A 13,168-nucleotide genomic window follows, 5' to 3' on the forward strand; every position below is an offset into this window, starting at 1 on the left:
TAACATGGGTGCTCCACCCAGTGCCCCACCCAGTGCCCCCACCCAGTGCTCCCACCCAGTGCTCCCACCCAGTGCCCCCACCCAGTGCTTCCACCCAGTGCCCCCACCCAGTGCCCCTACTATATGTAACAGTTAGCAGTCAGCGCTGTATTCTGAGGAAACTAGTCGGCAGAAATTTGTGTATTTTCCCTTTCGCAAGCAGGACTTGAGTTTACTTCATAAGCTATGAGAATAGGAAAAGTAGAATATACTCAGGACAGGGAATCACAAAGTCAGGAAATTGTGATTTGTTCACGGGGAAAACTCTGAGCTCCCGACCCCTGACTTATGCTCTGGAATCTAGGGCTCAGGCCAGGGGCATGGGTAAAATATACAGTAGAACAAGGGGATCATTTACATCATTATGTTTTCCTAAATGCCAAAAAATGTTACTGAGACCTCTATTGGCACTTACTAATCAATAAATGAATTATCATTCAACATACCAAAGAACGAGGATATTTTGTCCCACATATTCTGAAAAACAAAGCACTAGCCCCCCTTTCTATCTCCCATCCTCCGGTTGCAGCGGAGTATATTCTTCTGTTTGCATTCTAAGCTTCACATTTCGTAATCACAAAAGGTTCAAGTAAGAAAAGTTGGTTTTGAATATATTATTTCGGTTGCTAATGCTGTAAGGGCACATCCTTAATCTAACCAATTGCTGCATGATAAATTTCAGAGATGTCCTTTATGCTTAATTTCATTTTTATAAACTGGCTTCATTTTGTGGCAAATTTTATTGCTTTTAGGCCCATAGTGACGTGAAAAACCTGAGCTGCGTAACGTTGTTGCAGCACTATTTCTTTTTCTAAATTTTTTGGCTGGCATTAGGTCGATTTCGCCACTTGCTAATTGTTTTTCCGCAATATCACTTTGCAATTTTCTGCTCTGCTCTGTCTACCCATTAGAACTCGATGTGTTAAATGTTCCAATAATTTAGAACAATATTGAAATTATTCATCATAAGCAAATAGGATACAGACGAATTTACACAATCTTATATTTCTTCTCAACAATATGTAATATCCCTCCTTTTTGTAAAGACACTAATGTGTTTGCTTGGGCTTATTAATGATTTCTTCGCAACACATTACACTTGCCATCTTCTTCTCGTGTCTTTATATAACTTGATTTCTCGATTTTGATGGCTTGAGGTTACCAAAGATAAAAGAATTTAACCTTTTAAGTATCAGTTTCTGGCAGATGTTACCCTTTCTTTGTTTCCTTGGATCAACCTCTGGAAAGAAGAAGCTTTCTTTAGGATTGCCCTGTGTTAAAAAGTCGCCCTGTTTATAACCTTGATATGTCTCAGGATTATCTAAGAAACCAAGGCCTTGCAAGGTGACCATTTTACGTAAGGCAAGGAATTGGTTAACCGAGGCGCCGCAAGGATTGGCAAGCATTGGAAACGTGAACTGGACAGCGTCCCTAGATGATACCACGTGGATTCCCTACCGAATTTGCTGTTCAGTTTGGCTTGTAGCTTTTGCAGCTCCTGCATGACATGGAGAAGATATGATTCCTACATTTGGGTTTTCAAAATGTCATAATAATGGTTCAAATTCCAGCACAGTTTGTTGAAGACCATACATAGAAGGGCAACATAGCCCCATTCAAAGTCCCATTTCCCAACCGAGTGGGTGAACAATCTTTTATTTTCTGACAAGTTTGGTAATTTGCCAACCGAGCAACCCTAGATGGCAAAAAACTCCCCGTTTTTACAATGGGGTTTTTTTCAAGGGGAATTCACACCCCACAGGTCCCTTTATCAGCGCAAAGAAGGGGGTGTAGTCCAAAAAGTGATTATCCTGCTGACGGTTTCCCCGAATTTTGAAAATTTTCCTCAGAAATGAGTAAGATAAGATATGGTTATGGCATAGTTTTTTTCTTTTCTTCATGGCCTTCCTCGCAGTCTTTGAATGACGACCATGTTTTTAGGGTCTTTAAGATGAATGGTTTTTTTGCCGGTGTACAAACAGTTAACTACCTTGGGGAGCCTTTCCCAATCTTCTTCGAGGATCTGGTGCCCAGGGTAACAGTATACCTTATTTGTTACGAAGGAGAAAGGTGGTAGAATTTGCCATTTGTATGGTTGACGCTGATGGAGAGAGGTACTGTCCTAAAGCATTAGTAGGGTGGAGTGTGTTTTGGCCTATTTTTTGTGTCACTTCTTAAACACACTTCATACAAACGTTTTTATCACAGAGAACCTTTCGCATAGAACAAAGTGTAATGAAAAGCTGAAAAGAGAAGAGCGCAGGTCTCCAATCTGCCCACAGAGACTGAATCCCCTGATTTCTCCTCCATTCCCCCCATGACAGCTTTGTGGACTTTGGACAACATTTGTGTTTGTGGTGGCAGACCGTTTACTTTGTTTTTAAAAGAAAAATTAGAGACAAAATAATCAGTGAAATAGAGACCGTAATATTTTTGGACAATTCTCTAATACAAATTCTGATGGCGTTTCACTGTTTTGTTTTAGTACCCTCTCGAGATATTTGAGACTAGAATGCCGTTTTAAAAAGATTTGGGAAAAGCATTGCTTTCCTGTGATCAAAAAATTCACTGCAACTCAAAAATGATCTGAATAACATGTTGGCTAATTCTAATTATAGTAAGACTCATGACTGGAATGAGAAGTCGGTTATTGAATCTTTTAGGTCTTACAATAAACTTGTTATGAGGTTACAAGATACCTTTTTTCTTTCTTGGACACTCGTGCAATTGACATCTAGGGTTGATCTCATATTTTATTTCAAGAAGTGTCTCAAATATCTCGATGACATTCATCATTAAAAATGCGATTCATTCAGACCAGGATTTCAAGCTTGAAGAATCGTTTTTTCTTTGCTGTAAATTTCGAGGTAAAATTGCCTCTAAAGTACAAAAACATTTCAGTGTGGTCTAGTGGTGTTCTGGAGGCACCCAGGGTGTTTGGGAAAAAAAATAAGCCAGCCCCCATTTATAGACTGCAATAATGTCCCATCCAAGGGTGTAAAGCTGTCAAACGAAATGGCAATGCGTAAAAATGATTAGTTTTCTTATTAACTAGGGGGATCTAAGCTACTTACTCTAATTTAATAAATTTAAGAACTTTTGAGAATAAGATCAACTTGATCGAATTCTAAGAAAACCTGGATATCTTTGTGGGTCCCCTCCGATCGGGGCCCTTGTTTAGCGAACCAAGATGCCCTAAACGTCCTCACGCCACTGTGGGCTTATCTTGCTGAGTCAGTCACAATACGTTTCACGACCATGGCGGATTTAGGGGGGGGGCAACTAGGGGCAGTTGCCCCTCCATCAACGAGTTGAAGCAAGTCTTGTGCCCCTTTTTTGGAAATTGTGCGCCCCTTTTGAAGAATGAGAATCAGATGAAAAAGGTTCTTGGACCGATAGGTTAATTTGCTGCAAGGATTAACTCAAAGTTATGTTTTTTATTCTGAAAAGGTATCTGAAATTGTTGTATACAGCGTACTCTCGTAACCAATTTTTGAACATTTTTCAGCGCCCCCACTATTAACTGCCCCTCCTTCAAATTTGCTCTGGATCCACCCCTGTTCACGACAGACCATTTTCTCCAATGGTGTAATACTATAACACTAGCCAGAGGGGCTCTTGCACAAAATGTTGGGAAAAACAAAAGTAAAAATAGAAATTTTCCAATTTTCGGCATCAACAAGGGGGCTCAGCTCTACACCCCCTGACTTTCTCTATCAAAACTGACCCATTCTCATATTACTTCTCAATGATTCCAGTTTTTATGATTATGGTAATAAAGGAAAGCTTAGAGATTCGAAAATGCAAAAAAGCAGAAAAAGACACTACTTTGATTCTGTTCAATGGTAGTTTATTATATGATAAGTCTATTCTACGGTAGTTTTGGTAACACACTGCAAAGGATTGAGCAACCTTTAGAAAAATTTTATTAGGCCTTATTTTAAAGAAGCTCTATCACTGCAATTATTTTATTGTAACCACCAACTTTATCGTCCATGCAATTTACTAGCCTCTTCTATTTAAGATACAGCCCCCTCTTGGCCCCCATTTAATAGAAGATTTATCGTAAGTGGATAAAACCTGTTAGGTAAGAATAGAATCTCCTTTGAGCCCCCCCCCCCCCCTCCCCTATACCGGAATGGCGGCTACCAGAGCCTCATGAATCAGGTGATAAGGTACTGTAGGGGGCTGCGGTGGCAAAGAATGAGTGAATCCTCGCTCAAAAAATATTTTTGTGACTAGTTTCGAACTATAATTCTGAGATTAAATAATGGAGATTCTAGCACCCAGTGTATAGAGTTGACAATCCTGAATGGTGTGGTAATTTCCTTTCTTATTTCCCATGGTCGATTCATGGAAATATGGAAAAGGATGTTGGCGTATGTAACTGTAAATAAAGTGACAAGAGGGTCAGGAGGTTATTATTTTGTTCTTGAAACTTCAAATATAGAATTAATCCACTTCAGTATATGACCCTGTAATATCAGTGTGGAGAATTATACTGAAAACTTTAACTAACCTCTTAGGGAATGATGAAAGTTGTTTGAATCAACAAATATTTCTAGGGTTCCAGTTATTGGAATAATACTGAACTTTCTTCCAATTATAGTGCAACTGTAAATTTATGGCTTACTGTAGAGCATTTTAGTTAAACTTGAATGTCGGAAATCGTTTTAAGTTTTGTTGCGAGTGACCAATCTCATTTTATACTGTACTTTTAATGCATTCAAGCTGACATGTAGGGATACAAGATATTTGTAAAGAATAAATCGCCATTGTAGCGGCGTATCCGCTGTAACCAGCATTTGTTAGTTAGGAAATAGATTCGCTAGAAGCCCACCATCATTCCGGAAGCCTCAAGGAAAAGTCTTGCCGAACACGCCATTTTCAAGAGAGTGTTTATATATCATTTCGTTTACATTCCTTTCGATTTTGGAGCGTGAAAGGCGCGATTTGTTTAGACAGGATTCCTGTCAAGCTTCACTTTCTCCTTGTCTGCCGGCCTTTCTAAGGAGATGGGTAAACAATTTTTCACTGTTTAGTTTTCCGTGCAGGAATTGCTGTACATGCAATTGCCTGCAAGGGAGAAGCCGTCTCACCTATGATTTAACTTTCCTTTTATTCGTAAACTTACTCATTTATGACTGTAAGGTTTTGCTGTGGACTGTACCAAAACGAGGCCTTCTGTGTAGCGTTCCTCGTATTGATGGTAGGATGAGCGCTTGATTTTGACGTCAAAGAATCGCCAGGGGCGTTTATGAATCGTTAAATCAGTTTAGAAAGTCTGACTATGATGTCAAAAAGATTGGTGTTTGGCCCCTCAGTCGTTTCGTATTGTTGAAGAGATCTTTTTCGCTTTGGGCTTTTTTTCCAATGCTACATGAGTCCTGCACCCTGTACCAGACTTCAGGGGCGTCCAAGGCTAAAGTACTAGGGCCCTCCCAAATTTTTTTCTGATCAATTGTGGTGGAGGAATTTTTCTGATAATGGAGAAAACTTACAAAACCCGCGACGAGCAATTCTAACAGTCGTGGGTAGTTGTGTCGACTGACTTTGGGAGAGCGAGGGAGTTGAACATAATCTTTGAGGGCAACACAACATAAAACAATAGGATTTTCACCATTCATGGAGTGATTTGCCCCTCTCGTTTATGTTTTGAAAGGAGGATAGCAATGTATAAAAACAAGCATTATTCGTTCTTGTTTGTAGAAGTTGCACAGTCTGCTTAAGCATTTGTCTCTTATTATACCGTCACAAAGTGCCACTAATGCTGTCGCCTGGCCGAATAGCCATGTCGTGCCGCAGACTATCCTCATACAACTTTGCCAAGTCGCCACATTAATCGCAAGAATATCCATTTATCAATGTTCTTTTATATTAGTTATTAATGTTACATGACGGCTTGTTATAATTTTTCCCGGCTTCTGAAGACACTTTAGGCTTTTGACGGGTCCGAAGGAAAGTAACTGTCTTCACATACATTGAAACGGCTGAGTCTTGGACAAAACGGGCGGAGGCATTTCCAAACATACCAAAGGCAGGCGGCAAATGGCTCTGAGCCGAAATGTCCAGCGAAGGCAGCGAAGGTAAACAAATCCGGTTACGAATCGACTCTGAGACCGTTCTAAACCAATTATTGAATCAAAACCGATCCCCGGATTTTCCGTATTGTCTGCACTGCAGGACATCCCAGTTGGCTTGTGTCTATATTTGAATTCCATCTTAATCAAATCCGTTATGTTCACAGCGAATTTCTCGGTCATTCATCGACTAGACGTTAAAGAGTAACGTTATGTGCCGAAGAATCTCGCATTTGATGAGCGCCGATCGCTAGTGATCTCTGCACTGCCGCAATACCAGTTTATTATGATTTAATTGGCAAATGGAAATAACTTACATATTGCATATCAATCAACAGCCACTGGTGTTCTGCACGAGAAGCAATTTAGATTTATGAAATGACAGAAATAAGGAAAATATTTTGATGTATTTTTAGTATATGAAATCACCCCATGCTTAGAGACACCGGACACACCACTCAAGTTTTCTCGCTCGGCAAGGGTTACCCTCGAGTGTTACATCTATCAACAGCCAGCTGGAACCCTCATTACCCACCACTTGATGTTGTTGCACGGTGCAATGAGAATGCAATAGACCAATGCATGCGTACTTTGCGTCATGGCGCTGATTTCTTGCAAGCGTGGGTCACGCCTTTTTCTTAAGGGTACGTCCTATACACAGAAGGGAACGCCCTTTTCCCAAAAAGGAACGCCCGTCCTAACAATCTAGAACGCCCATGACTAAATTTTTGCTACGTAATGGCAGTTCCAGAAGCATAGAATCGTATCGAGAAATACTCGCGGATAATTTCAACAACCCTGTCCTAACTTTACTAGCGTCGGCCCTAATACCCCTCCCTCAACATTTCCTCGTGAGATTTAGACCAGTTCAGATTCTGTCCCTCTAGCCCGCTCCCCGCTATTACAGTACAATGAAGCTGATAAATGAAGCTGATAAATGATAAAAAGTTACCGTTTCAAAGACAGAGTTTTCCTTATAGCGGAACCTTGTTCAAATTGTCTCCCATATTAATCCTCCTCGGTTTTGAGCTCACTTGCCTAAAAATGTTTTCTTAATCGCTTACTTCCCTGTTTCCTGAAATTTAGGACTACTGTACATTTAACATCTAGCCATGCTAGAAGAGATTTAAGCTGTGAAATAGCTAAAATTTCTATTGGATATCTTTTTAACAAGTATTGTCCAATGAAAGAGCATTTACCCTTTGCTCGTACCTATATGACCCCTGATAAAACTACACCTTCACATAAGTGCTTTCCTATGCTTTACTCTACTTTTCTCTACTTTTCTCTACTTTTCTCTACTTTTCTCTACTTTTCTCTACTTTTCTCTACTTTTCTCTATTTACTGTGCTGTACATATCCTTACTTTCTTTGCTACATAACATCCAACCTTTTTTTTATATACTTTGCCATTTGCTTTAGGTAATTGAATTGCTTTGCTCCTTTTTTGCAGATTTTATCGATGCGAGTGTCAAACTTGCGAAACTCGTTAATCACAACACCAAGTAATGTTACATGGCCTTATACTAAATAGCTTTGATTTTCTTTCAGGGCTCTTCAAAGTGCACGTATGTACTACTTTTGGTACTCGTTTCATATGGGATTTTCATCCCCGTTGTTCAAGAATATTTCTGGTAAGCAGTAAAGGTCCCTTTGTTCAATTTCGTTTCGTTTTGCCTGTTGTTCCTTGATATTTTAATGTGCTCTGCTATGATATATGAGGGCTAATGTGCTTGCATGGTATGAGGGCTAATGTTTCATTAATTTATCCAAGAAATATGAATTATCTACTAAAATGATATGGTGAATATGTAAAAGTAATAGATTTGTGAAAAATGGAGTTCATTAAGTCAGAAAGTTGGCTGCACAAATCTAGGAACATTTAAAAACAAGTATCAAGTGAGCAATATATCATTTTCTTGTTTTTCAGCGTTGTCAGCCTTTAGTTAAAACTAAGGATGCACACAAATTCCTCTCATTAGTTTCTTAGCCTTCTCTAAAAATGCGTCACTAGTTACCAGGCCTCTTAACCTTGCCATGTACCCTTTTTGGATTATCTTAGCCCTATTACAAAAATATACATACATAATTGGCTGGATCAAACCCATATGTACCCTATCTTAACGCGGAAAGAGGTTTTTTTGTAAACCTCAAAATAAACTAGAAATCGTAATATTTGCTCTTTGGTTTTTAGATTTAAAAGAAAAACATAATGATATTTTTTATAATAACATGAATTGAGATCTGTTATTCAGGTCTTCATTTACATGATATTCATGAGGAATTCAGCACTGAATTAAAACGGGAACGCGCCCTTATGATAATGCAGTCGACCCCTTTTCACACCGCGGTATAATTTGGACTAAGGGATGATGTACAAACTCACTTCACAGTCACATCTTGAAAAGTCCTTCGAAATGCTTTTTATTAAATTTTTGACTACAGATTCGAATTAATAACCAGAATTTTTATGTATAAGTTAGTTTTGACGATGCTGGTGCTCGTTTAGTTGATGTTGTGTTGGTTTTATGATGACATACATAGATCTGAAAATTTCATAAGGTATTTGGGACTAATTTCCCCTATGCAATTGTTGTAAGGCGATCCAAGGAAGTAGATATATTTCTCTTGCACAACGTAAACGGCATGCTAGGGGGCTTGGGTGGCTGTAGTCCCGGTACACTTTTACTGAATTATGATGTGGCATCAAATATAACGATGAAAAACTACCATTGAATTTGCCAACTCACTTATAGCCTCTTCTCTCCAGGGGTGCCGTCCTAAAAAGCCAGGAAAGGAGGCTGTGCTGTAGGGATTTTCTAGTCACACCCAGGGCCCACCCATAATCACACCCTATATACTTGCATTTTTGTTAAAGGTTTTCTGGCTTGTTAAGAGGGGGCTTAGCCCCCCCCAAAATCTCTTAATTTTAACAAAGAGGAGCGAGCCTCTACGGTACCATTGCTCCTCTCCCAAATTTGCCCAGGGTTCTATGATATCCTTCTCTTTAACCTAAAGGGGGCCTTTCGATTAAAATAAAGTATTTATGCATAAATTATTAGTTTCTCCTTACGGAGCTTCAGACCCCAGCTGATTGATTCGAAAGGTTTCGAAAAATTCCATCGAAGTTTTTTGTCATTTAGATATAAGAACAATAAAGCAACAATAAAGTAAAACCAAGATGGCTGATAAAGAAGAATCACAATGTTAGCTTTGGTTGAAAAATATAAATAATGCAAAGCACTGACATATAAATTCTGTTCCAATCCGGTTTTCTTTTTGGGGTAGGCTTTTCGCCATCGCCTGCAAAGCTCTTTTCCTGTTTTGAAGTCTCGTATAATTTCAATTAAAAAAAAGTTAAAGAATTTTCCTCAAACGAGTGCGTAGTTTATCGCGTTTTAAACCCAAGACCCCATTGCTATCATCCATCATTTTTTGTCGGCTTACCGCATGTAAAAGGAACGCCGCCATTCATACGTCAAATACGTCATTTTTCATTTACGTCATAACGTTAATCTAGTAGAATTTCGAGTCGATTAAAATGTTTTCTAAACAAAAGGCCCTTCTTTCATGAAGAAATTATAAACCCGTGTTCGGCACTTTTCTGTCAGTGGAAACCCAACCCTTGCTTTATGTAATTTATGGTATTTTGGATGCGCTGAAGGGGCATTGAAATGAAACGTATACCAACGTAAGCGATCCTGTGGTAGGCGAGTTAAATGGGGTTTTATCCACTGGTGGAAATAAATTTTTGGGGGTGGTAGCGCAAATGCAGTAGATTTTAAGCAGCCTTTTCACTTCTCTTTTCCATGTCAAAACATCAGGTTTTAGATGTCCTTTTCGTGTTAGGTCGAACCGGGTTTGGTAGAGCAGTTTGCCCCCTCCCTAGCCCCCAGAATTTCCACTGGTTTTATCCTTGAAGGGCAAAACAATAGATTCGACAGTTTTCGATTGCTTATTTGGATGAATTCGACAGTTTCCTTTCAATTTCAGATAATAATCAAGTACTTTTAAAAGTTTTAAGAAACTTGAGATTATGTCTTTTAAGAGATAATGAAATGTTTATAAGATTATCAACCCCATTTTTTAACTAAAACCCGTTAATATTATAAACCAAAGTGTTCTTCGGCGAAAGATATAGTTAAACGTTACAAAACTGTTCTCGTTTCGCCATATCATTTTTCTTCAAAATATATTGATTGCTATATCAACACTGCAGCTGGTTGAAGGCTGAAACTTTCTAAAGGAGCTATTGTGAAAACAATCGATAAAATGCAAAAATTATAAGCCAAAGGCAAACAGCAGTAACTAAACGGGGAAGGAATCGATGTTTACTTGGCTATATCACAGCCAATTTTGAATAGATGCAACGGTTTTTCCGGAAAGTTATTTTGTAGGGTTTTTGAGATTGTCGTGAGCAGAGTTTTGGGTATGGTAGGGCGAGCAAGATGAGTTTTCCGAGTTTCGACTTTTTCTCTTTTGTTTCCTTTGTAAAATATCTTATTGTAGACGTAGCCTTTTCGAGACAGGTCGAGCTCGGAATAGTGAAGTCGCCTTCCCCCCTCCCCCCCCCCTAATTCGCTCGTTACATTAAGGGCAATTTCTGCATCAAAATTTTAAAAATAGATTTTTGTTACGTCATCACTTGGCCAGCCTCTTGCGTAAAAAAGTGGTCAAGAGAAGCATACATAAAATTGCTACAACGGGTGTCAATTCATTATTAGTATTGTGAGTAAAGCGAATTCATAGAATGACGACGTTTTTCCAAACAGTTTGGTTGAAATGGCAAAATTGATGCGGTTAGGCCATGAACCCCTGTTCTTTTGCTGCAAATACACGTGGCAAATCACTTGTTGTCATTTGGACATCTGAGTAAATTTCGGTATGAATTTTATTTTGTATTCATTTGCAGGTTGTACTCTGAACCTGCATTGGCAGTTTCGGTGACAGGACTTTCATATACGTAGCAGTGAGTATAATTTTCTTTTACTAGACCTTTCAGGGTGAAATTGTTAACTTGTGAGTGACTTAACTTTCGGAAAATATAAAATGCAAACAGGAACAAACTGACCTTCCCATCTTATTTGAAACGGTCAATAGATCTTACGCAAATCTGACTAATTTCTAAGAAAAACTGAAGGCGACGTAAACCAATCTATTTCAAAGAACCAAGCACGAAGCAAGTGTAGAATTGGAGTCCCAACTAAAACACCTATACTTTCTACATGCCACATCACATTTAGGCCCGATATATTTCATCATGACTATTTTTTTAGTTATTTGTTACACAGCTTTCTATGATCAGCTACAAGCATATTTTATTTAAGACCTTATTTATATGCAAATATTGATATGTTTGCGATAACATTTAGGAGTTGTTTTCGCATTAAAATTGTAGAGAATAAGGTATTTACGAGAAAATAGAAATAAGGTTACTTTGACGTGCTTACACGAGGTGTCGATTTGATGAAATGGTCATATTTTTTAAGCGTTCTAGAAACCTGAACCGAAATTCCTTATTTGGTAATATTCTCAAACAAAACTGATAACCCAGTTTACGTAAGCAACGAAGGTGAACAAAGATAGCATTTCCTAAATTGTGAGTCACTTTATGCATAAAGACTCAGTTAGACGGAAGTCTGGGCCTATCGTGTACCGAAGTGATGACGTCATAAGAATCTATATTTAGAATTTTTGAATTTTGATCCCAGAACCTGAAAGAGCATCATTAAATACCTCTATAGATGCAAAATAAGTTAAAGGTTTTACGAATTGGCTGAAATATGGCCACTTGAGCACAGGCTCTTGTCCCATCAAACCTCTGTATATAATTTGGTCTTGGTTCATAACTTTATGAACCAGGTCAGATTAACAGTAATCCGTTAGCAAATTTGAAATCTTCTATTGGCCATACCTTGCCCAGTTTGGAACATATGTAACTAATTTTGCATATTGAGAGGTATTTTATGCCGTTCTTTTAGATTATGTGGCCAAATTTAAGAAATTCTAAAAATAAAGTTTTGATTACGTCACACTTTGGTACCCTATGTTACCGTGTGATGACGTACGCTTTGTCCAATATACGTTTCTAAGTGCGAAGTATTGGTTCTGAGAATGTTCTGTATTCTTATTCTGAATTGTAGCCTCTTTTGTCCGTCTTATGTCGCTGAATAGATTCCCGGTAGACTTTGCTGTTGAGAAATATCAAGGTACGAAATTTTCAAAATGTACGAAGCTAAAATCATTCCCTGTCATGGACATGGGAAACATAGCATGGTTTTGAGAAGCAGCTCGAAAATTGGAGACATCGTTGTTGCACAAATTATGATGTTAGTTGTCAGTCAAAAAATACGAGCTTTTATTACTAGTTGTACAGCAATGTAATATAAATAATGGCAGTGGCAAGACTCAATCAGTAGCGGTGCCTGTATGAAAAAGCCATTAAGGAACCCCTTTGTACTAGGCGAACACACCCATCTACATAACAATATATTGTATACCGTTTTGCTGCTGAAGGCAAAACATTGTCACGGAACGCTGTAAGAAGGTATTTTGAAAATAAATAAGCAGTGTACATTGGTAAGGGGTAACAATTTTTGAAGCAACAGTGATACATTGTGAAGGTAGTTTTAGACTGGCTCTATCAGTTTATATGCCATCTGGGAGAGGCGTTCCAACCCTATTATTTTGCAAATATTGCAGTTTTGTAGCAAGACTGTATATCACGTGACATTATGCTAACCTCGCTTTCACTTATACAGAACCTTTAGTCAATTAAGAATGGTTAGTCAGTTCATATTCGCGCTACGATTGGTACGACATTTCTGTCTTGCTCTTCGCTCTTAAGACTATTCAAAGTAATAGGTACAACTAGCCCTACTGAAGACTTAAACCCGGATTGATCTCTGTTCTGTTTGTTGCTTTCCATAGCCGCGAGCCAGGCGTTGTTTAGGATTCCTCTGTTCAAGTTAACCCCATGTTTTCACTTCCTGGATAATAAACGTGAAATTGATACAATGGTGGTCATTTTTGTGGAAGAATTCAAATAT

General features: G+C 38.5%; 1 protein-coding gene across 8 annotated transcripts in view; it reads left to right on the plus strand.

Annotated features, from left to right (window-relative positions):
• LOC135695831 (uncharacterized) overlaps positions 1-13,168 on the plus strand; it is a 106,658-nt gene that overhangs the window by 63,660 nt on the left and 29,830 nt on the right. For 6 of the 8 annotated variants that reach the window (XR_016144575.1, XR_016144573.1, XR_016144574.1 and 3 more), the window contains 2 exons: positions 7,671-7,753; positions 11,032-11,088. Coding sequence is in view for 1 of the 8 variants with exons in the window: in XM_089112392.1 (XP_088968518.1) it covers positions 7,671-7,753; positions 11,032-11,086 (138 nt within the window). In the remaining 7 variants the exon portion in view is untranslated. Of the gene's footprint in view, positions 1-307; positions 6,126-7,670; positions 7,754-10,828; positions 10,848-11,031; positions 11,089-13,168 lie in introns of those variants that run through there. The other 2 variants (XR_016144576.1, XR_016144577.1) reach the window with 2 other exon arrangements.

Source organism: Rhopilema esculentum, chromosome 14 (genome assembly GCF_057945365.1).
Source record: "Rhopilema esculentum isolate cy_ngs chromosome 14, ASM5794536v1, whole genome shotgun sequence".
Taxonomy (NCBI): Eukaryota; Metazoa; Cnidaria; class Scyphozoa; order Rhizostomeae; family Rhizostomatidae; genus Rhopilema; species Rhopilema esculentum.